General features: G+C 39.4%; 1 protein-coding gene across 6 annotated transcripts in view; it reads right to left on the bottom strand.

Annotated features, from left to right (window-relative positions):
- ARHGAP6 (Rho GTPase activating protein 6) overlaps positions 1–25,415 on the bottom strand; it is a 525,552-nt gene that overhangs the window by 96,986 nt on the left and 403,151 nt on the right. For all 6 annotated transcript variants that reach the window (XR_008622709.3, XM_063601879.1, XM_003805673.7 and 3 more), the window contains exon 2: positions 19,821–19,980. Coding sequence is in view for 5 of the 6 variants with exons in the window: in XM_063601879.1 (XP_063457949.1) it covers positions 19,821–19,980 (160 nt within the window). In the remaining variant the exon portion in view is untranslated. The remainder of the gene's footprint in view (positions 1–19,820; positions 19,981–25,415) is intronic.

Raw genomic sequence — 25,415 nt, forward strand, 5'->3', positions numbered from 1 at the left:
AACTTACGTCCACACAAAAACTTGTATGCCAATGTTTAACCAGCTTTATCTATCATTGCAAAAATTTGGAAGCAACTAATATATCCTTCAATGGGTGAGTGCATAAATAAATTATGGTACATTCATACAATGGAATACTATTCAGAAATTATAAGAAATGATCTAGCAAGCCACAAAATGATCAAGAGGAACCTGAAATACATATTGCTAAGTGAAAGAAGCCAATCTGAAGAGGCTGCAGCCTGTATGATTCCTGCTATATAGATGACATCTGGGGTCTGGAGGACTGTGGCCCTCTTCTCACAGCTCCTCTAGACAGTGCCCCAGTGGGGACTCTCTGTGGGGACTTCAACCCCACATTTCCCTTCCACACTGCCCTAGCAGAGATTTCCATGAGGGCTATGCCCCTGCAGCAGACTTCTGCCTGGACATCCAGGTGTTTCCATACATTCTCTAAAATCTAGGTGGAGGTTCCCAAACTGCAATTCTTGACTTCTGTGTACCCACGGGACCAACACCACATGTAAGCTGCCAAGGCTTGGGGCTTGCACCAAGCAACAGCCTGAGCTATACCTTGGCCCCTTGTAGCCACAGCTGGAGCTGAAGCAGCTGGAACTCAGGGCACCATGTCCTAAGGCTGCATAGAGCGGGGGGGCCCTGGGCCAGGCCCAGGAAACCATTTTTCCCTCCTAGGCCTTTGGGCCTGTGATGGGAGGGGCTGCTGTGCAGGTCTCTGACATGCCCTGGAGACATTTTCCCCATTGTCTTGGTGGTTAGCATTTGGCTCCTTGTTACTTATGCAAATTTCTGCAGCCAGCTTGAATTTCTCCCCAGAAAATGGGTTTTTCTTTTCTATTGCATCATCAGGCTGCAAATTTTCGAAACTCTTATGCTTTGCTTCCTCTTGAAGGTTTTGCTGCTTAGAAGTTTCTTCCACCAGATACCCTAAATCATCTTTCTCAAGTTCAAAGTCCCACAGATCTCTAGGGCAGGGGCAAAATGCTACCAGTCTGTTTGCTAAAGCACAGCAAGAGTCAACTTTATTTCAGTTCCCAACAAATTCCTCATCTCCATCTAAGACCACCTCAGCCTAGACTTCACTGTCCATATCATTATCAGCATTTTGGTCAAAGCCATTCAACAAGTCTCTAGGAAGTTTCAAACTTTCAAACTTTCTAAGTTTCAAAGTTTCTGAGCCCTCTGTCTCTAGGAAGTTCCAAACTTTCCCAGATTTTCCTGTCTTCTTCTGAGCCCTCCAAATGGTTCCAACCTTTGCCTATTACTCAGTTCCAAAGTTGCTTCCACATTTTCGGGTATCCTTATAGCAGCACCCAACTCTACTGGTATCAATTTATTGTATTAGTGCATTCTCACCCTGCTATAAGGACATAACTGAGACTGGGTAATTTATAAATGAAAGAGGTTTAATTGACTCAGTTTCGCAGGGCTGGGGAGGCCTCAGGAAACTTACAATCATTGTGGAAGGGGAAGCAAACATGTCATTCTTCACATGGCAGCAGCAAGGAGAATTGCAGAGCGAAGTGGGGGATGCCCCTTATAAAACCATCAGCTCGTGTGCGAACTCACTATTACGAGAACAGCATGGGGGTAACAGTCCCCATGATTCAATTACCTCCCACTGGGTCCCTCCCACCACACATGGGTATTATATTCCCATAACTACAATTCAAGATGAGATTTGGGTAAGGACACAGCCAAACCATATCATGCTCTAACCTCTACCTTACGCTGTAGTGGAGGAAATGTGGTGCCTATTTCAGGGATGTGACAGTAAGAGCCAGATACATGAACTGGCATGCCCAAGGTAACATAGAGTTAGAGAGGGAGGGGAATGAAAAACTAACAATTTCCAAGCTCTAAATATGCACTGGGACTGGAAGAAGTACTTTCTTTTAATGATATGAAATATTTATATCATATACCTAATACGTGTCAACACACGATCCATTGGGATAGCATTTTGATTTATTCATTTTACAATGGAGAGAACTGAAAATCAGAGAATTAACGCAAATTCTCTCAAAATCACAGAACTGGTAGGTGGCAGGGCTGACATTCAATGCCAAATTCAAGTTCTTTCCAATAAGCGCAGTTCTGTCTTGAGAGGTGTGGCTAAGAGCAGAACCCAGATGCCTATGAGGAGAAGCTGGAAGTCCTTCTTTAAGGTCACTTTGCCTTTGCAACATGAGAGACGGTTCAGGACTCTCCTATCCAGGAGGTGTTTGTAAAACAGCGGACATCCATTTGTGCAATGCATTTAGACTCTGCCCTCCCAGAAGTCTGGATGATGGGTAAGAAGCGCTAAGGCTCATTTCTCATCCAGGCAATCATGGGGGAATGAGTGTAAACAGCCTCAATTCACAGGTGCACCTGAATGTGGGATATGGCATCAATGTTTAAGCCCTTTTAAATTTCTTCACTTGCAGAGCTCAATAAAGATTACATTACTGGAAAGGAAAGGAAATCACATGCACTGAAATATGACATGATGGTGGAAAAGAATCTAAATGTCTGCTGGGGACAAAGACCTCCTCTGGTGCTGCTACACACACAGGCAAATTTCCAGCCTCATGGGTGCAAAATGGCCATATCCAGTCCCCTACTATTCAGGTGGTTTTTAGCCCACACAAAGTTTTATAAAAAGTTAAGTCCTAATGCAAAATCTTGGAAAGTTCACATACATATCTAGAGTTCCAGCCTCTTGAGGAAAGTGGAAGAGCTGGCAGCACTGGGTCCCACATTCCTCACATGTGCCCCAAGGCAGCATAGGCACCCAACCCTGGGCCACTGTACCCACTTACATTACCTGGTATGCCTCAGAGTTTGTGAACCTACCCTAGCCTAAAAGGAAGGTCCTAGCTTATTCAAAGCTTTGAAAAAAATCCTGCTGAGAAAAGACTGAAGGAATGCTTTTTGGCACCATCTCCTGTTTCATTAGCCACAGCTGCCTTACTATGTATTTGGACCAATAAAATTGACTCTCGGAGAAAGCAAACCAATGAAATTCATAGGCAATGAGGAGAGCTCAATGAAAAAGTGAGGGGAAAATGATTTAAAAAGATACACTTGGGTGGCAGAGTAGGGAAGTGGCCCTTTAGAAACTGCATGTAATCTGTGCCAGGATTTCTCAGCCTAGGCACTAGCGATATTTGGGGCCAGATAACTTTTCAGTGGAGAATAGTCCTGTGCTTCGTAGGATGATTAGCAGCATTCCCTGGCCTTTATCTACTAGATGCCAGAGCACCCCACCCCTGTTGTGACCACACACGATGTCTCTGGACATCACCAAATGTCCTCCAGGGACTAAACTTACTCCAGTTGAGAACCACTGGTCTATGTATAACTCAACTTAGAGAGCAGCTATGAACCAAAATCATGTAAATGTGAACAAAACATTCACATTTTCCCACTTGTCACAATGCTCAATTTATACTTTATCTCAGTTTCTGTTTTAAACAGAACAATGTAAAAGTGTTTACAAATTATGAAGACTTTATGTATCACACTGACTTTGGGACACAATAGCAATTTTCTTTAATTTACAAAGAAATGGGAGTCTGCATATAATTATCTTTCTACCAAATTTCTAGGACTACAGATGGGGGAATAAGCCAAGTTTCTTGAGGAAATAGCCTTGTATTTCTTTATATGAACTGTTTTTTTCTCCTTGGGTGGGGCAGGATCAGGTATGGAACACCCTCTGATAGTCAACAGTTGTATGAATGGATGTTTAGCATTTAGGGAAGACTCAGGAGACACTGTGGTTCTTTCCTTTTATTTAGAGGACTAAACATGGTGGATGAAGAGACTTACTGGCCAGCCCTCCATGGGCCAGAATGAAAATTCAGGAAGATATCATAGGAAGACAGTCTAGCCAGCAAATGGAACCAGTGGAATGAGCTGCCTCAAAACAAAGCATCATTCATTGTGGCTTCCATTTGGTTGTATTCTGTCTTGCACCCCTCCACTTTGTGAGAAACCAGGTCAGGAGCAGCCCTATGCAAAAAGCTAAGGGGAAAGTCTCCAGCTGAAAGCTATACTAGTGAGCCTGGGAACTGCTCCTCCAGCCCCAATCAAGCCCTACGATGACTGCAGCCCCATCTTTGCTTGGCTGCAACTTCACAGGAGCCCCTGAACCAGAACACCCAAGCTAAGCTATTCACAGAAGCTGTTTTACAAGATAAATGTTTGTTATTTGAAAAATAAAAATAAAAAGATAAGAAAAGATGCCCAGTTAAATGCAATGTGGTATCCTGAATAGGATTCTGGAAGAGACAACATTAGTGTGGAAACTGGTGAAATCTGAGTGAAGTCTATAGTTTTGTTGATAGCAATGCACCAATGTTGGTTTCTTAGCTGTGATAAATGTACCAAGGTAATACATTTATGGTATTAATGTTACCATAATAGCATTGAGGTTATGTTATTATGTTAACAGGGCAAACTGGTTAAGGGGCATAAGGGAACTCTATACTATCTTCATAACTGTCTGTAATTCTAAAATTATTCCAAAATTAAAAAAAAATAAGTCCTTTCTCCCTGGCACCAGATGTATTCAAGCAAAGGTTGGAAACTCACTTATCAAGCATGTGAGAAAATGGAGGCCTGTATTGCTCACTGAAGTGCTCCACAGAACTGAAAGCTCAGTTTAGTGACAAGAAGGGAGGTGACTCACAAGCCAGGCTGAAACTAGTGAAATAATCTCCTATTTGCATCTCCTTGATCTGAAAGAAAACATGTGCCTAAGCTGACATGAAACATCTATTATGTTTGCCATTCTGGTGGAGCCTGTTTGCTGGAAAGGGAGTGGACAGCTAACAAGATGGACCAGATTTGTTTTTATGGGGCTGGCGATTTTTTCATAGGTGGCTTATTAGGTTGTTGTAAGATTCTAAATCTTAGGTTCTCTAAATCCTTTTTCTGCTTAAGTTATCCAGACAGTATTTTTCATTTGCATTCATGAACACCGATTATTTGATTAGTACAGAAATCTATTTTTAAGCTCCAATGCCTATTCTGTAAACCAAAATATTGTTTTTAAAATAAAATATTAAATCTCTTTACATATATATGTACATATAAATGTGAATTGAGTTATATGATCTGTGGATATCCTGTAAAAAGATTTAGTAATACCATATTTTGTCCTTTATTAAAACTAAAATTCATTATTTCATCTCATTATTTCTCACTTTGAGGGCTTTTCTTTGTGGCTTTCAAGCCACAGACCTCCCAAAAAATAAGGCAAGAGAAAGACTGAACCAGATATTTTATTTCCAGTTTGGAACAGGAGGTTTGTTAAAGAAGTAACAATATTATTAATGACCCCTGGCACTTGGGAGCCATTCATTGTGCCTGTACTCCATGTTTGGTGCTTTCTAATGATTAATCCCAGCAACATAAGTTAAATTGGCCCAGTAAGTTTACATAGGAAAACAGGTGTTACCTGAGGACAAGTCAGGCTGGACATAGGATCCACTTACTGCCATTGCCACCCCGAGTGGAATGAATTCAAAATTGCTCCTTCTACTTTGAGTTGCCTGCTTCATATTCAAAGTCTATCCCAAGAAATGGAATGGATAGCAGCTCTGATAGAATAGAGGAATAGTAATCTAGGAAAGCGAAACCAGTGGGACCAGGAAAGGGAAAACAGTGGGACCAATGCAATGCTCTGGTTTAAGAGTTAACCTGGGATGAATCCCAGAGATTTAGGAAGGGAGCCAAAACAGGGATCTCTTCCCTATTCTTAAGCAAGTATTCTCTGCCCAGGGATGTTGTACCATAGAACATGATGACTATTCTTGGCTTGGGAATATTATTTACAATATAATAGTTATCTGTTTAAATGTCATCTTCCATACACTGATCTATCCATCCACCCATCCACCCTTTGACTGATCAATAGGTGAGATTCTGAGCTAGGTGCTATGAACCCAGATGAATGAATGCTATCTCTGCCTTTGAAAAATTCAAAATTCAGTGCTAGAGATAGACATGTGGAAACCTAATTAAAGCAAAATGAGGCCGGGCATGGTGGCTCGTATCTGTAATCCCAGCACTTTGGGACACCGAGGCAGGTGGATCCCTTGAGCTAAGAAGTTTGAGACCATCCTGGGCAACGTGGTGAAATCCTGTCTGTACTAAAAATACAAAAATTAGCTGGGCATGGTGGCACGTGCCTGTAGTCCCAGCTACTGGGTGGGGTGGGGTGGGGGGCTGAGGCAGGGGGATCGCCTGAGCCTTGGGAGGTTGAGGCTGCAGTGAGCTATGATTGTGTCACTGCACTCCAGCCGGAGCGACAGAGTAAGTGTCACTGCACTCCAGCCTGGGCGACAAAAAAAAAAAAAGCAATATGAAGAAATGCTTCAGTGAGGAGAAGACATTTACTAGGTGCCAGGACAAAAGAGAGAAGACTGCTTCCAGTTCTGCTTGCAAAGGCTAATGTTTGAGTTCAACCTTAAGGGATGAAGTTATCCCTCTCTAGGGTCTTTGAATTTTGGTGGGAGTTTCCACCAGCTGAGTTTAGGACATCCTTCCTTTCTGATTACCCTATCCCTTTTAATGTTTGATTCCTTATAATCCAACCCTTTACCAACTAAGCATTCTATTGGTGAAAAAGATGAGAAAATTACAAATTCAGGAGTGGATTGCTAGTTTCTTAAGTGGGAACCAGGGTTCAAGAGAGGGGAAAATAATAATTGTGGAAGAAAACAATCTATATGGAAAATAATGGAAAACGTATTCAAGCCCAAACTGGTCCCATCATTCAGGCAATGCTGGATACATGTGTGAGTATGTGTATGTGTGTGTGTGTGTGTGTGTGTGCGCGCGTGTGTCATCTTCAAGAAATCTTTCATACCCTAGATTGTTGGTTATTTAACCAAACTCATGTTATCAAAGTTTTTGCTTATTAACTTATACTTAACAGTTCTTCCACTAACTTTAATTAAAATAGACAAAGGCAGATAGGAACAGGGTGATTGGTTCACTTTTCTTGGTATAAGTCCCAGTGAATTAAACACTTTCTTTTTCCTGTAAGCACTTTGTGGGCTAGAATTTCCAAAATCTCTTTCCAAAGTGTCTATGTTTCCCTGGAGAAGAAAATGTTTTATGGTATTCTTAAGCAATAGCGATGCCTCTCCTTAGGGCTGAGGCTCCCCAAAGTACTTGTGAAATGTACTAATCCCCACAGTTTACATGTTGAAGTGGTGGTGAAATTATCAAAGGTGTGGTCAGAAAATAAGAACATTCTGTGAGTCTCTCACTGCTGTAAAGAAAGTCGACTCTTGGAGGTCACCATGCCTTCAGTTAAACACTAAGAAGAAACCTATTCTGTTTTGTGTAAATTATTCTGGCAGGGTGATTAGTTCTAAAATTTTTCTATATCATCTTCAAGAGGAGAAAAAAACTTCTGGATCCTCGAACCTCAAAGCAAGTGGTTTTCTATTACAGAAAAATCATTAAGATATTTTATTTGTTAAACATGTCTCCTTGTTCCGTCAAAACATGAGGTAGGGAAGCTGATCTCATGGTTTAGATGCCATAGCTTTAAAGGCTCAACTATGGTTTTTCCTTAACTAGGTGTTCTTTGTAATCACTGCTTGCTGTAAGAACTGCTAATGATCAAATTATGCCCTAGAAGGATCTTTTACTTGCTGTCATTTTTCCACAGTCAAGTTATATGATTTTTTTTAAAGAAGATTTTTTTTTCAAAGCTTTCAGCACATGTCTCAAAGGGGCAGCTCTGCTACTGACTTTTCATAATCTAGGAGCTAGTATGTCCTTCCAGGCTCCTGAATTTGTATCTTTCATTGAACAGTCCTTAAATGGAGGACAATACTTTTAGTTTAGTCTAGGTAGGCACTGTATTTGTAGAGACAGGAGTTTCCAAATATCGGGGCAGGGAAAATGGCTTTTGCCAAGTCATTTTTTTAAGCTACATTTCATTCCTGGAGTGTAAATGAAAGGAAGTAGGCAGGAGAACAAAAATACAAAAATCATTTTTCCCTAATAAATACTCTAGGTGGTTAACTCAAGAAAATTAAAACCCAAATTTTGGGAGTCTTATCATTACTTGTTAAAGTCTTGGAAATGCCTAAAATTTCCTGCCAGTTGCTCCCATGAAAACAGCTCTCTCTGATTCAGTAGCTGAAAAGATGATGCAATTAAATGAAACTATTATACCACCTATCCTTTTCTTATCCATTCCATGTTTTTGATTATCCTTTGAGCCATTCAAAACAATTCTATATGCTATGGAAACACTATATACATAAATGTGCTATGATTGAATTTTTAATGTATCTCATTTAATTTTTCAAATATTTATTGTGCTGTAGGTATGTATAAGGCACTGTGCTAGATGCTAAAGCAAATAAATATAAGAATGGTTTCCTCTCTATCACTTGTCTGCAATGGCAGAAGATGACAATGTTCTTCTGTATACCAGTAGTTTTTAATCTAAATCCATCTCTATCCTGCTCCCCTCCACCTACTCACTGCAATTCTTCCTTGCTCCATTTTGTCAGTTGCTCACCCTCCATGCAACTCATCCTGGGATGAGTTATCACCCCAAACTCGGGAAATGAACCCTTAGTTCAAGCCAATCCCAGTGATTTATTTCTACTTCCCAGTATTGATTTGGGCACTGGCAGGTGTTGCAATTCTAGGACATGAGAAGGGAATATTGCTAACTTCTCAGTCATCAAACAAGATAGTAATAGTGAAAGTAATAACTTGTAATGAAGATTGACTTATTAAAGTTACCCATTTAATGCATAACTCATGTGTCTATAGACTGCATGGTGGCATCAGTTGTTTAAACCAGTCATAAAAATATTGACTTTTATTTTTTGCTTAATGCCACCAAAGGAACTCATCTCACCTTGAAAAAATATTTGGTCACATATGCAGTCATGTGCCACATAACAATGCTTTGGTCAACAGGCCATATATAAGATAGTGGTCTGAAAAGATTATAATGGAGGTGCTTCATACAGCTATACTATTTTTTATCTTTTATGCAATATTTCTACTATGCCTTTTCTATGTTTAGATACATAGATACCTACCATTGCATTCCAATTACCTACAGTATTCAGTACAGGAACATGCTGTATAGGTTTATAGCCTAAGAGCAGTAGGCTCTACCATATCGCCTAGGTGTGTAGTAGGCTATGCCATCTAGGTTTGTGTAAGTATACTCTATTATGTTTTGCACAATGTCAAAATCATCTAATGATGCATTTCTCAGTATGAATCTGTCATTAAGCAATGCATGACTGTAATATAAGCACTAAAACATCTAAGAATAACAAAGGTCTGATCCTTAAAAAGCACACAATTACTACATCATGAAATTAAAATAATGAAGAAATTGAAATGAACAGGAATAGTATAGTTGAACAACTGCATAAAAAATAACAATGAATTACTATAATATTAATTTCAAATTAGGGGTTGGCAAGCTTTTTTTCTGTAAAGATCCAGAGAATAAATACTTTTGATCTTGTGGGCCATAAGGTCTCTGTCAAAACTACTCAACTCTGCCACTGTAGCACTAAAGCAGTCACAGGCAATACAGAAAGAAATGGACATGGCTGGGTTTTAATAAAAATATAAAAACAGGCAATGGACTGGCTTTGGCCCATGAGCTTAGTTTGCCCACATCTATCTTAAGTGAAAACCTGTTAAACTACTCTTCCAGAGCTTTCCATATGTAAAGCTCTAGTAACACCCACTAGTTGAATTTTTAAGTAGTCTTGAGGGCTTGATTCCAAATGACCTAAAAAGGCTGATTGGTTAAAAAATACACTCAGCATTAAATTTCAACGTATACGTATTTGCTTTTATTTTGCCCATGGGGAAACCAAGAAAAAAGGCAAAATGTTCATGTTTGAAGGATGGGACATTCTTCATAATTATCAAGTTTATTTTGGGCTATGATCCCAACAGAGAATATAGTGCAGTCTTGAAATCTTTGAAAGGTGCCAGAATATTTCAGAAACTGCAGTGACAGAAGTTTTGGTCAAGATGCCAAAGTCTTGTGCAATAGTGGTTGCTACTCCAACAAGACATATAAATATGTATAAATATGACCAGTTGAGACAAGACCTTGGATAGAAAACGATATTGTCTGAGAACATAAAGGAAGTAATTTGTGAATACCATGGTACAAAGCACATGACTTAAAGAATCCCACACCTGCTTGGCACCAACATAGCATCATATAGTGGCAGCAGACACTTGAGAACTTTACATGGTAAAAACCCTGGGGTGCTAGGAAGAGCATCCAAGAAGAAAATTACAAAATAACCTGCAGGATAATGTCTTTGTCATTCTTGGCTTTTACCAGAGTGGGTGGATGAGGCAGCTTCTATCTAAAGGGTCACCAAAGTCAACTTGGACAGATCATCTCCACTGCTCTATCTTTTAATATAATTGATGCATCTGTGTTTTCTCTGTCTATTGACTAGGAACTACTCGATGATAGGAACTCCTTTTGACATAGTGTTGAATCCTCTATCGCAGCTAGACCTTAAAGCCCCAGATATGTATCTCCTTCAGGTTGCATAACCCTTGGTATTATGAGGAAAGAGCTGTGAGGCCTTGTAGGAAGCCCTCTGGGTGTCACTCCCTCAGTTTGGCTCTAGAGAGAGAAGGCATAAGATACTCAGGTATGGCTCTAGCCTTAGGTTCATCACCATGGCCCTATGGAAAAAGAAGTTCCCATCCACCTTATCAAGGCCCTGAGAGCCACAGCAAAGATCAACTAATTTTTCCATACTGATATTTTTGTTGTTTCCTTTGTGATTCCCTGTTCTCTATTCCATATACCTTCCAAGACTGTGTTATTGAATAGTGGTTTATAACCTATTAATAAATCAAGAAAATTCAGTGGATCATGAAAACATATTTTGAAAATGAAAGAGAATCAGATAGAAGAGGATAGGAGAGAATATTATAAAGAATATCCAAATGTATCTCTGATAAAGATAAGTTGTTTGGCTTCATGCATTTCCTGGGCTGAGATGTAAAATGTACTTCTCACTGCAGATAGGTTGTGGACAAAAAATCTGCAACCTGCTGTTCTAAGACAAGTAAACAAATAAAAGTCTGTGGTGCATTCTGAGAACAGGCTGCAAACTAAATGGATTTCTTCTTTTATATGAAATAGATAGTATCTCATATAAAATGGCTTTGATAGTAAGATCAGTAGACAATAGGGAGCCTTGGGATTTTTGTTTGCTTTTTGTTTTTCCAACAAAGGAGTAGCCACTGTGGTTGAAGTTTCACTCTGGTGATTTTACGTGTGGTAGATAGAATAGAGGAGAAGCCCTGAATTGAGGAAAGTAGGTAGGGGTTCTATGACTATAATTAAAATCAAGCATAATGATGCAGTGACATAGGGTTGAGGGGAGATACAGGACAAAGTGATATGGTGATGGCAAAAATGACAATGATGATGATGATGATGGTGATGGATAAGTTTTATGGAGAGTATATAAGATGTCAGGAAGTGATTTAAGCTCATTATGGTTATTATTTCATTTAAATCTCACATCAACCCTATGAGACCATCAATGAAAGCTGGAAACTGAGCATGAAGTGAAGGAGTAAGGAAGTGTTGAGGTTGTTTTAAAATCATTACTGGAGACACTGGGGACAGTGGGAGAAAGGTGATCGATGCTCTTTAGAGATATGGGGAAGAGTGAGAGAAAGAGCTTAATTTAAAAGCTTATTATTAAATAATATGCCTGCACGCATCCATTCACATCTCAAAGATTTGCTGAGGGCCACTTGTGTATTAGGCAGTACAGATGATGTTCCAGATCAAAGACCAATAAGACGTAGCCCTACCCCATGGGAAATCACCATCCTTTGTGTGAAGATCACAGAAAAGGTGATTGTGGACACACAGAAGGTACAATCAGCTCCACAGTTCACAGAATAGAGACCTTTGTTGAGGGCCTCTAGGCACAGTGGTCTCATTATTCCGTGATCATCCCTATTTGGTGGTGTTTGCTTCCCATTGGCATTTCTACCTACAGTGGATTTTGTGGATTCTGCACCAGGTTTCAACCTTATTTTTACTTACACAAAAGGCTTTGGCAGACAGTTCTAGCACATCACCTCTTCAACTGGGCATTGCCAGAAAGAATAACAGAAATAGGACAGTTAAATTTTTCTGTCAAGGGTTGTTATATAAACACCCAATCTCAATTTCCTTGCCTACCAGGTTACTTTTATTTTCTAAATCAACATTTAAATCACAAACTGAAGACAGCTGCAGTGTTGGCCTAGCAAGAATGTAATTTTCCTTATTTCATTGAGTTGTGTACTTGGATTTGACATTGCCTAAGGGATAATGGCGAGGGATCATTTTATAAGGAAGCCATATCATTGAGCAATTTTGAGGCATTGGGGTACTCTTTTATGAGACTCTTGTCCATATTTTCTTAAACCATCAGCTATTCCTCATTCCATGATACTATTTTCAAAATGCATAAACAAAGCCTTTCTCAATTGTGATATCAGAAATGAACTGATACAAGAAGAAAACAGCTCTAAAGAAAACACAAATATGCATTTCTGTCTTATAGAACCATTCAACTGTAAATATTTGTTTACAATATAATAAGGTTAGGCCATAATGCCTACACTAACGTGCTATAGTGATTGTGGCAGGAATAAGTTATTTTCTTTCATTTTACCTTAGATCAGGCATCAGCAAATTTTTCCTGTAAAGGGCCAGATAGTAAACTTCTGAGACAATGTCACAACTACTCAACTCTGACATTGAGTGAAAACAGGCATAGACGAATTGTAAATGAATGAGCATGGCTGTGTTTCAGTAAGACTTTATTTACAAAGACAGATGGTAAGCTTGGTTTGGCCATGGTTCAGTTGCTAACCCCTGATTTTGACCATTTGTATTAAAATGTTACCAAAATAATATTAATTGGACCTAACATACTACTTGATATACAAAAAGTGCTCTTTGGATGTGTTTTGAATAAGTGAAAAGTTTGTGTAGACCGTTAGGTTTTGCTTAATTTCTTGACTATTTTTTATATTTGTTTCCTGGTTCTGTGACTAAGAGTTGGCCATTTACAAACTAGATAGTCTGATCCAAGAGCCTATGCCAAGAGTAGCCATTTGAATAATCAGATAGTCCATGCTTGCCTCCATGGAGTAATTTTGGGCTCACAGGGAAAATGATTGGTTCCTGATTTCAACCACTAAAAATTTCTCCAGATTCTCAAAAGCATTTTCAAAAGTCTCTTTTCGAACCATGTTAAGTTTAGAAGGGGTAACAAATTAAGCTCATCAGCTATTTTATCTTATTAGTTATTCAGTGTGTACATCTCCAGGCTAAATGGATATACAGGAGGGAGGAGCCACAAGATGCAAGAAGCCTGGGTCCCTGAATAACGGCCTGGAAGAGAGTTTGCCCTTCTCACCCCATTGCCAACCTGCATTAGATAGTGCTTCAGTAAGAAATATACTTTTGTAGTGGTGTTAAGGCACTGAGTGGTTAGCCTACCCCAACAAATACAAGTATGTATCTGTGAGATACAGTCTTAGAAGTAGAATGGTTGGGCCATTTAAAATTTAGAAAAATGCAAGAACCCAAAAGCAAATGCAATAAAAAGAAAGATAAATAGCTGGGACTTAATTAAACCAAAGAGCTTTTGCACACCAAAAGGAAAAGTCAGCAGAATAAACAGACAACCCACAGAGTGGGACAAAATCTTCACAATCTATACATTTGACAAAGTACGAATATACAGAATCTACAACAAACTCAAACACATTAGCAAGAAAAAAACAAACAATCCCATCAAAAAGTGGGCTAAGGACATGAATAGAAAATTCTCAAAAGCAGATATACAAATGGACAACAAACATATAAAAAATGCTCAACATCACTGATGATCAGGGAAATGCAAATCAAAATCACAATGTGATACCACCTTACTCCTGCAAGAATAGCCATAATCAAAAAATCAAAAAATAATAGATGTTGGTGTGGATGTGGTGAACAGGGAACACTTCTACACTGCTGGTGGGAATGTAAACTAGTACAGCTGCTATAGAAAACAGGGTGGAGAGTCCTTAAAGAACTAAAAGTAGAACTTCCATTTGACCCAGCAATCTCGCTACTGGGCATTTACTCAGAGGAAAAAAGTCATTATACAGAAAAGATACTTGCACACACATGTCTACAGCCACACAATTCGCAATTGCAAAAATGTGGAACCAACCCAAATGCCCATCACTCAATGAGTGGATAAAGAAACTGTGGTATATATATATGTATGATGGAATACTACTCAGCCATAAGAAGGAATGAATTAATGGCATTAACAGCGACCTGGATGGGATTGGAGACTATTATTCTAAGTGAAGTAACTCAGAAATGGAAAATCAAACATTGTATGTTCTCACTCATAAGTGGGAGCTAAACTATGAGGATGCAAAGGCATAAGAATGACACAATAGACTTCGGGGACTCAGGGAGAAAGGGTGGGAAAGGGGTGAGGGATAAAAAAACTATGAATTGTGTTCAGTGTATACTGCTTGGGTGATGGATGCACCAAAATCTCACAAATCACCACTAAAGAACTTATTCGTGTAACCAAATACCACCTGTTCCTAAAAAACCATGGAAATAATAAATAAATAAATACAATTTAGACAAATGTTGCCAAATTGCCTTGCACCCTGTTGCAACAATTTACACCTCTACCAACAGTGTATGAGAGTGTTTCTTTCCCCACAAAGTGTATCATCCAACTTTTGGAGCCATGCCACTCTGAGAGAAAAAAAAAATCTCCTTGGTGTTTAGGTTGCATTTCTTTAATGAATGTGAGGGAGAGCATCTTTTCAAATCTATTTATACCACTTGTATTTTTCTGTGAGCCACCTGTAATTTGTCTATATTTTAGATTTTCTTTTTATATTAATTTGTAATAAAGTTTTATGCAATAGAGAAGTTAGCCTTTAGTTTGTCAAATGTGCTATAAAGTTTATTTATTTGCTTATCTGTCAGAGATAATTCTATTTTTTTAAAATGTAGTGAAACTTGTTCCTCTCTTTGTTTATGTTTTCTGGGTAGGCCTTCCCTAGTGTAAAAAAATATATATCCACCTATGTTTTCTGCTGGCGCATCATTTATAGTTTCATTTTTTAATCTTTAAATCTTTCTTCCATATCAATTTATTATTTTCTTAATGATGATTGTCTCATTATCTCAAATACAATAATAACCCATCTTTTTCCCTTTACAAAAATACCGTATTTATCACGTAATAAATTTTCATATGTATTTTCGTTCATTTTTAATTCTTCAGTTTTGTGACACATTTTAATAAATGGACAGGGTTAATCTCCATTTTATCTCTTTATCAGATTTCCCCTGACTACCTTCACTCAATTATTTTCCCAGATGATGTTTAGATTAATTTAGTAAAATCATCAAAAAGAAAAATTCTGTTGGTACTTTATTTTGGAATCACATTCAGCTTATAGATAATTAATGACAAAATTTACATCTTTATATTATTGAATTACTTCCTAATTTCCTTTCTTATCCAATTGAGACTCTGTGTTGTGGGATTAGAATCATTCCTTTGGATACTGTATTAGCTTCCTAGTGCTGCTATAACTAATGACAAGAGACTTAGTGTCTTAAACAACTCAAATTTATCATCTTACAGTTCTGGAGGCCAGAAATCTGAAATGGGTCTCGCTGGGCTAAAATTGAGGTGTCAGCAGAGCTTTGTTCCTTCCTGGAGGCCCCTTGGGAAGAATTTGTCCCTTTGACTTTTCTAGCTTGTAGAGGCCATCTGCATTCCTTGGCTCATGGCCCCTTTCTCCATCTTTGAAGCCGGCAACATTGCATCTCTCTGACCATGCTTCCATAGTCACATATCTCCCTGATTACAGCTGGGAGAATTTCTGCACTTTAAAGTACCCATGTGATTAGTTTGAGCCCACCTAGACAATCCAGGATAATCTCCCTATCTCAAGGACCTTAACTTATCACATTTGCAAAGTTCCTTTTGGCCTGTGAGGTATTATATTCACAAGTTCCAGGGATGTAGATGTGGCCATCATTGGGGGTCCATTATTTTGCCTACTACAGATATATTCTCAACTGCCATGTCCCTCTTCACCTTCATTGAATTGAACTAGAAAAGTCCTAACTCAAAAGAGGATATTTGGATTAACTAAGGCTGGGGAATTAAAAGTCCGATATGGTGTATTTAGCTTAACAGTGTTTAGATACCAGGATGTTTATTTTTCATTTAAAATTCCCAGCTACTAACCTCAAACGGACCTTTTGGCCTGTCCTGCAATCCTGTGACATTGCTGGCCCGTTAGCTGCCCTCTCTTCCACTCCTCTCCTCTTTCCTCAAACCTCCAGGACCTCTTCGCCATCCTCACTCCTAGTGGATTAAATTGCTTCCTATTTTGTTGGATGCTGAGAAGCAATCTGGAGTAAAATCCCACGTGCCCTCCCACCATCTTCTAACTCACTTGCATCAGTGTCCATATAACTAATGCCCATCTATCATTATAGTGTAAAAGAAGGTCAAACCCTCCACTTGTGCTCTGGATCCCACCCTTGTGGTCTACTCTAGGAAATCACCCAGTAATTTCCCAACTCCCCCATCCTCAATTCTTTCCTCTCTATGGTAAATTCTGGCAGCTGATGATCATGTTATAATAGCATTCATTTGAACCCTGGAAGCACCAGACTCACAGGAGAGGGTTCTACAAATAGATAACCACAAATAAATCCCTATGATCATCCTAATGTGACAGAGAACAGAAATGTGAGCTTGACTATGTGTCCATTTTCATTGTATCATGATTTTCATTATATCCTATTAGGCTTGGCATCATTTCTTTAGGCTTTAGGTCCTGGCTACAGTGTTTATTTTCCTGTGAAAATTATTCACACAGTGAATCTGACCCTGTTTAGAACCTCCATTTGAAGGTTTGCATGGGGATCAAGTGGCCACATTTAGACCAAAGCTACTGTCATAGAGCTTGCCACCAGCCACACATTCCAAGGATCTCAGTAAATATTTGATGTCTATATTCATATGCCCAATTCAGTAGCTTCAGAAACCCTCATGTGATGCCTGTTTCTTTCACCAGCCACACAGTTCCCTCTCTCCTCTATAAATGAGAAAATTATTTGTAAACCATTAGTTCCTATTTTGACAGAAAATATGAAAATAACTGCTGTGGCCTGGGAATATCTTCAAACATTTCGATAGCACAAATCTTTCTCTGGATGTGCGGATAACCACACAGCCTCAGAAATAATCAATGGAGACAGAGCCTCTAGTAGACAAGTTTTATAAAATTGTTTTTGGTAAAGGTTATTTGTTTAGTGGACTCTTTAACAAGCAGCAACAAAGAGAAAAATCAACTGGATTTAAAAACAAAGCCACAGAGAGTATCTGTTCCCTGATATCTTATCTGATGTGCATTCAAACCAAGTTTCAAAAACTTTTCAAAGTCATCATTCTCTTCACTACAAATTAAGTTTGCTAACAATATTGCCATTTTTTTCCCTTAGGAATGAAAAGAATGTCTGTGCTTATTAAAGGGAGACAAAACTCTTGGCCCGGGCCTCACATGGGCCACTTTGTGAGTTATGTTGGAGGGAGAACAGGCCTCATCTCCACCCTACAACCAAACCAATACCAGGTAAGGCAGGAGGGCGTTTCTTAAGGATAAGAGCGACACGGCCTGACAGTCACTAGTATTCATTTTTCACAATTGCCTGAGTGATTTTCTTCTTATTTGAGCTGAGGGTCTCTATGTGTGAGATTAGCATGAAAAAATAAAACAGGGTGGGGATTTCCTCTTGGAAAGAACATGCTGTGGTTGTGGTAGTGAACAAACCGTGACAAGAAAGCCAAAGGTGCAAGGCATATGCCAGTGAAATATGCATGTCTTGTCAGCCCATTGGCCTTGTCTATCTCTCTCTTCTGAACTCTGTCATAACCTCCAATGGAGTCTCAGGTTCTGCTTCAAGAAAAAACGTGGCCCTAAGACTCACTATCCAAAGAAAAACTCTGGTCAGTGTTTTTGTGCTACTCTTTCTGGTCAAAGAACTGAGCCTCCTACCGCAGAGGCAAGTCGCCCAAGCTCACAGGTGTGAGGAGTGACAGGATGAGTTCACAAGTCCTAGTCTTTAGACCTCCAAGCCAGCATTCTTTCTGTTAGCCACAGCTGAGCCAAGAGAACTGCACCACTGGCACTGTGGGTGACAGAATGTGAATGTATGTGTGTACAGCAAGGTAGGTCAACTTCAGCACATGAGGCCTGATAATTTTTGTTGCAGGGGGCTGTCCTATTTATTATAGGGTGTTGGTCAGCATCCTCAGCCTTTACCCACTAGATGCTAGGAGCATCCATCCCCTAAGCTGCAAAAACCAAAAGTATATCCAGACATTGCCAGATGTCCCCAGGGCACGGGGAGCAAAATCAACCCTGCTTGAGAACCACCTATTTGTGTGTATATGTGTATACATATATATGCACATATGTTGTGTATATATATATGAACTATTTATGAATAAATATTCATGAAGCATCCCCTCGACCTCCTCCAAAAGAAAACAAAGTAGAAGAGAAGTTTTGCAGATACCAAAATCCTCCGTGGAAATATTCTAGTTTCTAGAAGCTTCCTATCCCTCTTCTGCTTTCCTTTAAGTTTCAGGCACCCTGCCCAATGTTGCTTTTCATGGCAGATTTACTTTATGTGTATAACATCATAGTTTTTCATTCTGCCTCAAAGTAGCTGTCTGCTACATACTAATACAAATTAAAAAGTGCCTTTATAGGCCAGGTGCAGTGGCTCACGCCTGTAATCCCAGCACAGCACTTTGGGAGGCTGAGGCAGGCAGATCACAAGGTCAAGGGATTGAGGCTATCCTGGCCAACATGGTGAAACCTTGTCTCTACTATAAACACAAAAATTAGCTGGGCGTGGTGGTGTGCACCTATAATCCCAGCTACTTGGGAGGCTGAGGTAGGAGAATCACTTGAACCCAGGAGGTGGAGGTTGCAGTGAGCTGAGGTTGTGCCACTGCACTCCAGCCTGGCAACAGAGTGAGACTCCATCTCAAAAAAAAAAAAAAAGTTCCTTTATAGACAATAGTAAACATACAGAGACAAAGCTTTATGGATTCAAGGAAGTCAAGTACATGTGTCTCATCTTTACTGGAATCAGGATCTGTTTAAAAAACAAACATCAGCCAATCAGGTGTGCACTGGCTCCAGTGCAACACACAACACAGCAGCTGAAAAACTGGCTAAAAAGGAGTTAGGTTCAGTAAAATCCCTGATTCTGAGTTGGCATAGGGTCAAACGACAAGTTTAACAGAGTGTTAAGGCATTCTTTTCAAATGGGTTATTTTGAAACCAAACTGAGATAGACACAGCTTTTCTTCTGACCCTTTAAGATGACCTTCCTGAAAATTATTTTTAATTGGTTGTTCAGAATCCATATAGACTGTTGATATACACACAGCTTTCCTCTGTAATGCTCCAAGTTGACCTTCCCTTTAAATAAATGTATTACCTGACATGCAAATTGTCCCTCTTGAACATGTCCTTCAAATGGACACTAATGCCAACCAACAACCAAGAAGCTGTAGTTTCCTTCCTGTGTGAATATTAGGTGTGAGAAGAGTTCACAGCTCACGGCTTTGGCAGAGCCAATATTTGACTTGCAGTGTTCCCCGGCAGAAAGGCAGAAGAGGCCTTACCTTTGGGAATGGTGATCTGACAGCTCAGGTCACAGTCCTGTTGCAACTGATAAAAAGCCACTTCCTGCAGCCGGGCCCTCTCCAGCTCTGAGAGACTCTGGATGGGGACTGACCTCAGCCGTACACTGCGGCCTGACATGCTGTTCCAGGTGAAATCACCCTGTAGGCCAAAAAAAAAAAAAAAAAAAAAAAAATCAAGAGTTACAGAGTTCACTTACCTCTCACAAATCTCATCCTCTCTTAGTAATAAAGTCAAGCAAACCACCTTTGTGTTCCAAAATTGGGTCTCAATTCCCAAAGTCAAATCCTCTTTTAGTTCACTGTGGATTTTCTCAGTTAGTTGCAAATGTCAAAATCTCAAGTACCTGCTGGGTCACATGATCTTATCTCATTATGCATATAGGCCTGAGGAAACTATGTAGAAAGATACTGTGAGGGTCCTACTTCCTCCTTTTTATGGGAACACATGGGAACTTCTAACTTTTGTGAAACACTGTGCTGCTGCTAATTGCCATCACACACATCAGATATAGGGGGATGAGTGTGTATGGAGAGCCTACCATGTGCCAGCGGCTGCACCAAGGACATTTTTTAAAATTGGCAAATAAAAATCGTACATATTCATGGGGCACATAGTGATATTTCTATACATATGGTTATTAGATATATATTTCTAATAATTAGTAACTAATCTCAAACACTTATTATTTCTTTGGTTGCTAACATTCAATATCCTCCTTCTAGCTATTTGAGATTATATATTACTGTTAACCATAGTCAAAGGCTTTTTAGTTAATCCCTCCAACAACCTTATGAAGTGGTTAACATTTTTTACCTATCTCATGTAAAATTTAATAATATAATCTAGTATAATATATGAGAATATATTATAATAGTAAAGTTTATACTTATGATATATTATATGAATAGTATAGTAACATATACCGATATAATATAGATGATGAAACTGAGTCTTGAGGAGGTTAAGTAATTCTCCCCAAATCATAAAACTTATAAGATTTGGAATAAGGACTCAAGCTAAGAATGTAGGGCTTTAAACTCTATGCTAATATTGTAACCACTGAGGTTCTATTTGTAGCACTCTCATGAGTTATTGTGAACACAATAAGCTTAGAGTTATGATCAACAGGAAGATGTTCAGTATTTATAGAGACATTTGATGCTAAAATACTCCACATCAAAGAGTCAAAGCAAAGATTTCCACAATCCTAAAAGTGTACTCATGTGTACACATGCACACCCTTGCAGCCCACTGAGGGTAAATGGCTCCACCCTCAATGCAGACAGTAAGAAAGTGACGTCCAAAGAAAAAGTACTTTACAATCCTCTGAAACCCAGTGTCTCCTTACTAAAGACTTCTTGTGAATCTCATATATCAGGCATGCTGCAACAGATTTGAGGAGGCAGCTACTGTTGCTCAATGGTCAAGAAAGAAAAGTTCTATCAGGGAAGGAGAGGTACTGGCCCACGCAGGGACTCATTGCAATAAATGGAACACTTACAGAATCCCATAAGACTTCACCATCTTAAAGAAGTCACTCGCCTGGACGTGGTGGCTCACACCTGTAATCCCAGCACTTTGGGAGGCTGAGGTGGGTGGATCACCTGAGGTCAGGAGTTCAAGACCAGCCTGGCCAACATGGCAAAAGCCCATCTCTACTAAAAATACAAAATTAGCCAGGCATGGTGGCGCATGCCTGTAGTCCCAGCTACTTGGGAGGCCGAGGCAGGAGAATCGCTTGAACCTGGGAGGGGGAGGTTGCAGTGAGCCAAGATCACACCACTGCATTCCAGCCTGGGCAACAAGAGCAAAACTCTGTCTTAAAAACATAAAAAAGAAGTCACTCACCTTAAAGAAGGGAGACAGAAAGACTGGTCCCAGCAACAAAGTGCCATAGCACTTTGTTTCACACTGGTGACAAATTCCTGTCTAGTGTATTCATTCCAAAAGTGAATGGCATGATGTTAGTTCTTTGATATTTTCCCTCTTTATCTGGGATTTCATTCACTCATTTAATACATGAATATATTATACTCTGGTAGGGGCAGAAAATGAACGGGGTAAGTAAAAGGAATGGTGTGTGAAATAATGATAACTGCTAGGAAGGAGAAAAAGGCAAAGAAGGGGAAGTAGAAGAAAGGAATTTGCAGTTTTAGAGACAGCAGCCAGGAAAGACCTCACTGAGAAGGCAAAATTTGAGCAAGTGTTAAAGAAGTTATGGCTTTTAGTTTCTTTGCCTTGACATGTATGAATTATATCCAGTGGATAATGATGAAGACTAGCAGGAACCCAGGAGGAGCTCAGGGAGGGTGATGCAGGAGGGGATGTGGGGAGAGGAGTGAGTGAGCAAATCTAGTCAAAGTGAGGAGGCTGCAGTCACATTCAGTGAACAGAAGAAAATTCTTCTGGGGCCAGTGTATTTTGAATTTTTTCTTTCTTTTATGTTTTTGGTATAACCAGACTAAGAAAAAATAGGACATATAGACATTATGGTTGGGGACTCAGGCCTTGGGTGTACCCCTCACTCACACCCTCTAAGCTTAGAGAACTACAAGGAACACTATTGGGGATTTTTTTTTATTATTATTTTCTCCCGGATAGAAAGTCCCCAGATGAGTTTATAAATTTTAGATATCAAGCTTAGGTACCTAAGGGAGCTGATTGTTATTTGAAGTGTCAAAGCAGAATTACATACCTATTCTTCAAAAGCAATCAAAGATGTGACCTCCAATGGGCTTAATTATCTGTAGTAGGGGTTTGACAATCTTTTTCTGTAAAGACCACATAGAAAATATATCAGGCTTTGTGAGCCATGTGATCTCTGTTACAACTACTCAACTCTGGCTTGGTGGGATGAAAGCAGCCACAGATAATTTATAAATCAGCGAGTGTGGCCATATGCCAATAAAACTTTATTTACAAAAACAGCAGGCTGGTTTTGGCTGGCGGGCTAGAGTTTCCCAACCTGTGAACTATAGCTTATGACTGAAATAAAGTAATTCCTAGAAGGGACATTCTGTTCTTATTTACTAAGTCCTCCTGGTTAATTAATTCAAACAATATTTAATAAGCACAGATGAGATGCTAAGCTCTGTGGTAGGCTTGGGACTATTAAGATGACAACACAGTCCTCGTCCTCAGAGTTAACCTTCAGGTAGGAAGAACACAAACAATCCATACAACAAAGAGATTGTGATACTAGAAGTAAGTACTAAATGCAATGAATGCCTAGGAGACAAGGCTTTGTTATCTATCTGGAGGATCAAGGAAAGCTTTATAGAGAAGGTAGTGTTTCAATGGAGGCTTGAAAGTTGAGTAAGAGGGGGCAGGGTTCGCCCAGTAGCAATGCAACTTTAGCAGCAGGTGCAAAGGCAAATGAGTTTGAGAAAACAGGCTTGTTCAGGGAATTACAAGGCTGGAAGGAGGAAAAGGGCAAGAGGTGAAGCCAAGCAGAAGTCAGGGCCAGATTCTGTAGGGCCGTCTCTGTTGGCAATGCAAACCAGATTAGATTTTCCTCCATAGATGATGGCTAGTCATTCAGGAACTTTGAGCTAGAGAGGAACATGAGCAGATTTGAAATATAGGGAAGAAGACTGGAAACAAGTTTCCTAAGGAATTAAAGGGGAGAGCAAGTCAAAGATGTGGAGATGAGAAAAGACTCCGTGCTAAGTGGGATGCTGATTCCAATTTGAACAGACACGGGAGAAACTTAGAACCACATAGATGCTAGAGAATAAACCGGATGCAGTGAGGGGAAGAGAAGGAGTAATCTAGGATGACTCTTGAGTTTCTAGCTTCAGCAACTGGGCAGACAGTAACACTAATCACCAAGATGGGGAATGGCAGAGGGAATTATGTTTGCAGGGGGAGAAGGAAGATCACCCAGTTTTGGACATGGTGAAAATGGTATTTTCTTTCGAAAAAACAGAATTAAAACATTACTAAGTCTGGCAAAACAGAACCTGGCCAATTTATATTTTTCTTGAGCTTTGATTTTGTACTCTCAATTAAAACAGTTCCAACACAATCAAATAATATATGTTTTTCAAACTGTTTACAAATGACTACACTTAGCATAATAAAAAGTAAAGTGCGATGCTTCAAGTTTACTTTAGTCCATTATATATTGCAGCCCACGGTTCTTAACTTCTTGGATTTTTAAACTTCTTTGTTATATTTGGAATTGTTAACCAAAAGAGAGATCTGAGGTTATTTTGTTATGGCAGACCCACTGACCAAGACAATATCTGTATTTTTTGTTTCCTTATTTTTACTTTTTAAATTTCTGTGGGTTCATAGTAGGTTTATATATTTATGGGGTACATGAGATGTTTTGATACAGGCAGGCAATGCATAATAATCATCATGGAGAATGGGGTATCCGTCCCCTCAAGCATTTATCCTTTGAATTACAAACCATCCAATTCCACTCTTCAAGTTATTTTAAAAATGTACAGTTAAGTTATTGTTGACTATAGTCACCCTGTTGTGCTATCAAATAGTAGGTCTTATTCATTAATTCTAATTATTTTTTGTAGCCATTAACTATCCCCACCTCCCCCGATCCCCCACACTGCCCTTCCCAGCCTGTGGTAACCGTCCTTCTACTCTCTATCCATGAGTTCAATTGCTTTGATTTTTAGAACCCACAAATAAGTAGGAACATGCGAGGTTTGTCTTTCTGTGCCTGGCTTACTTCACTTAGCATGACAATCTCCAGTTTCATCCATGTTGTTGCAAATGACAGGATCTCATTCTTTTTTATGGCTGAATAATACTCCATTGTGTATATGTACCACATTTTCTTTGTCCATTTTTTTTCCTGAAGTTCCCTAATGATTCTCCCATGCAGCCAGGGTTGAGAACCACTGAGCTCAAGGCTTGAATAGATTCTAGTTTGAGTGTGCATCCACATTGTTCAGTTAGGCTATAATAAGTGCTATGTAGTAAGTCTAGAAAATCCAAGAAGTCCTCCATTGTCAAAGAAAGATACAAATCTACCAAGGGAAAGAAAGCTATTTCTATGACAGTCATAATAGTAAGGACGTTACTTTTTGAAACTGAGAGTAAGCATGACCCTGCTTTCTTTTATTAAACAAATGAAGTGATGACATAATCCTTATTTTTTCACTCAACAAAAAAATTGACTTGAACCTGACACTCTCAGAAGCCACTCTTAGCCACTACAATATTCTGGCTGGTTGTTGCAAGCTTGTGAGTTGCCCCTCTGCCCACATTTTGTTCTGTGGAGGTAGAGAGAAGTACAGTAAGGCGTAATCAGGTGGAAGGTGTGGTTGGTAGAATAATGTCTCCCCTAAAGATGTCCATACCCGAATCCCAGGAACCTGTGAGTATGTTATTTTACATGGTAAAAGGGACTTTGCAGATGCTATTAATTTCAGATTATTGAGATGGGGAGATTATTCTGAATTATCCAGGTGAGTCCAATGTCATCACAAGGAGAGAGGTAGAGGCAGAAGCGAGACAAAAATGTGATAATGGAAGCAGAGGTGGGAGAGAGAAAGATTTGAAAGAGCTTGGCTGCTAGCTTTACAGATGGAAAAAGGAGCCAC

Source organism: Pan paniscus, chromosome X (assembly GCF_029289425.2).
Source record: "Pan paniscus chromosome X, NHGRI_mPanPan1-v2.0_pri, whole genome shotgun sequence".
NCBI lineage: Eukaryota > Metazoa > Chordata > Mammalia > Primates > Hominidae > Pan > Pan paniscus.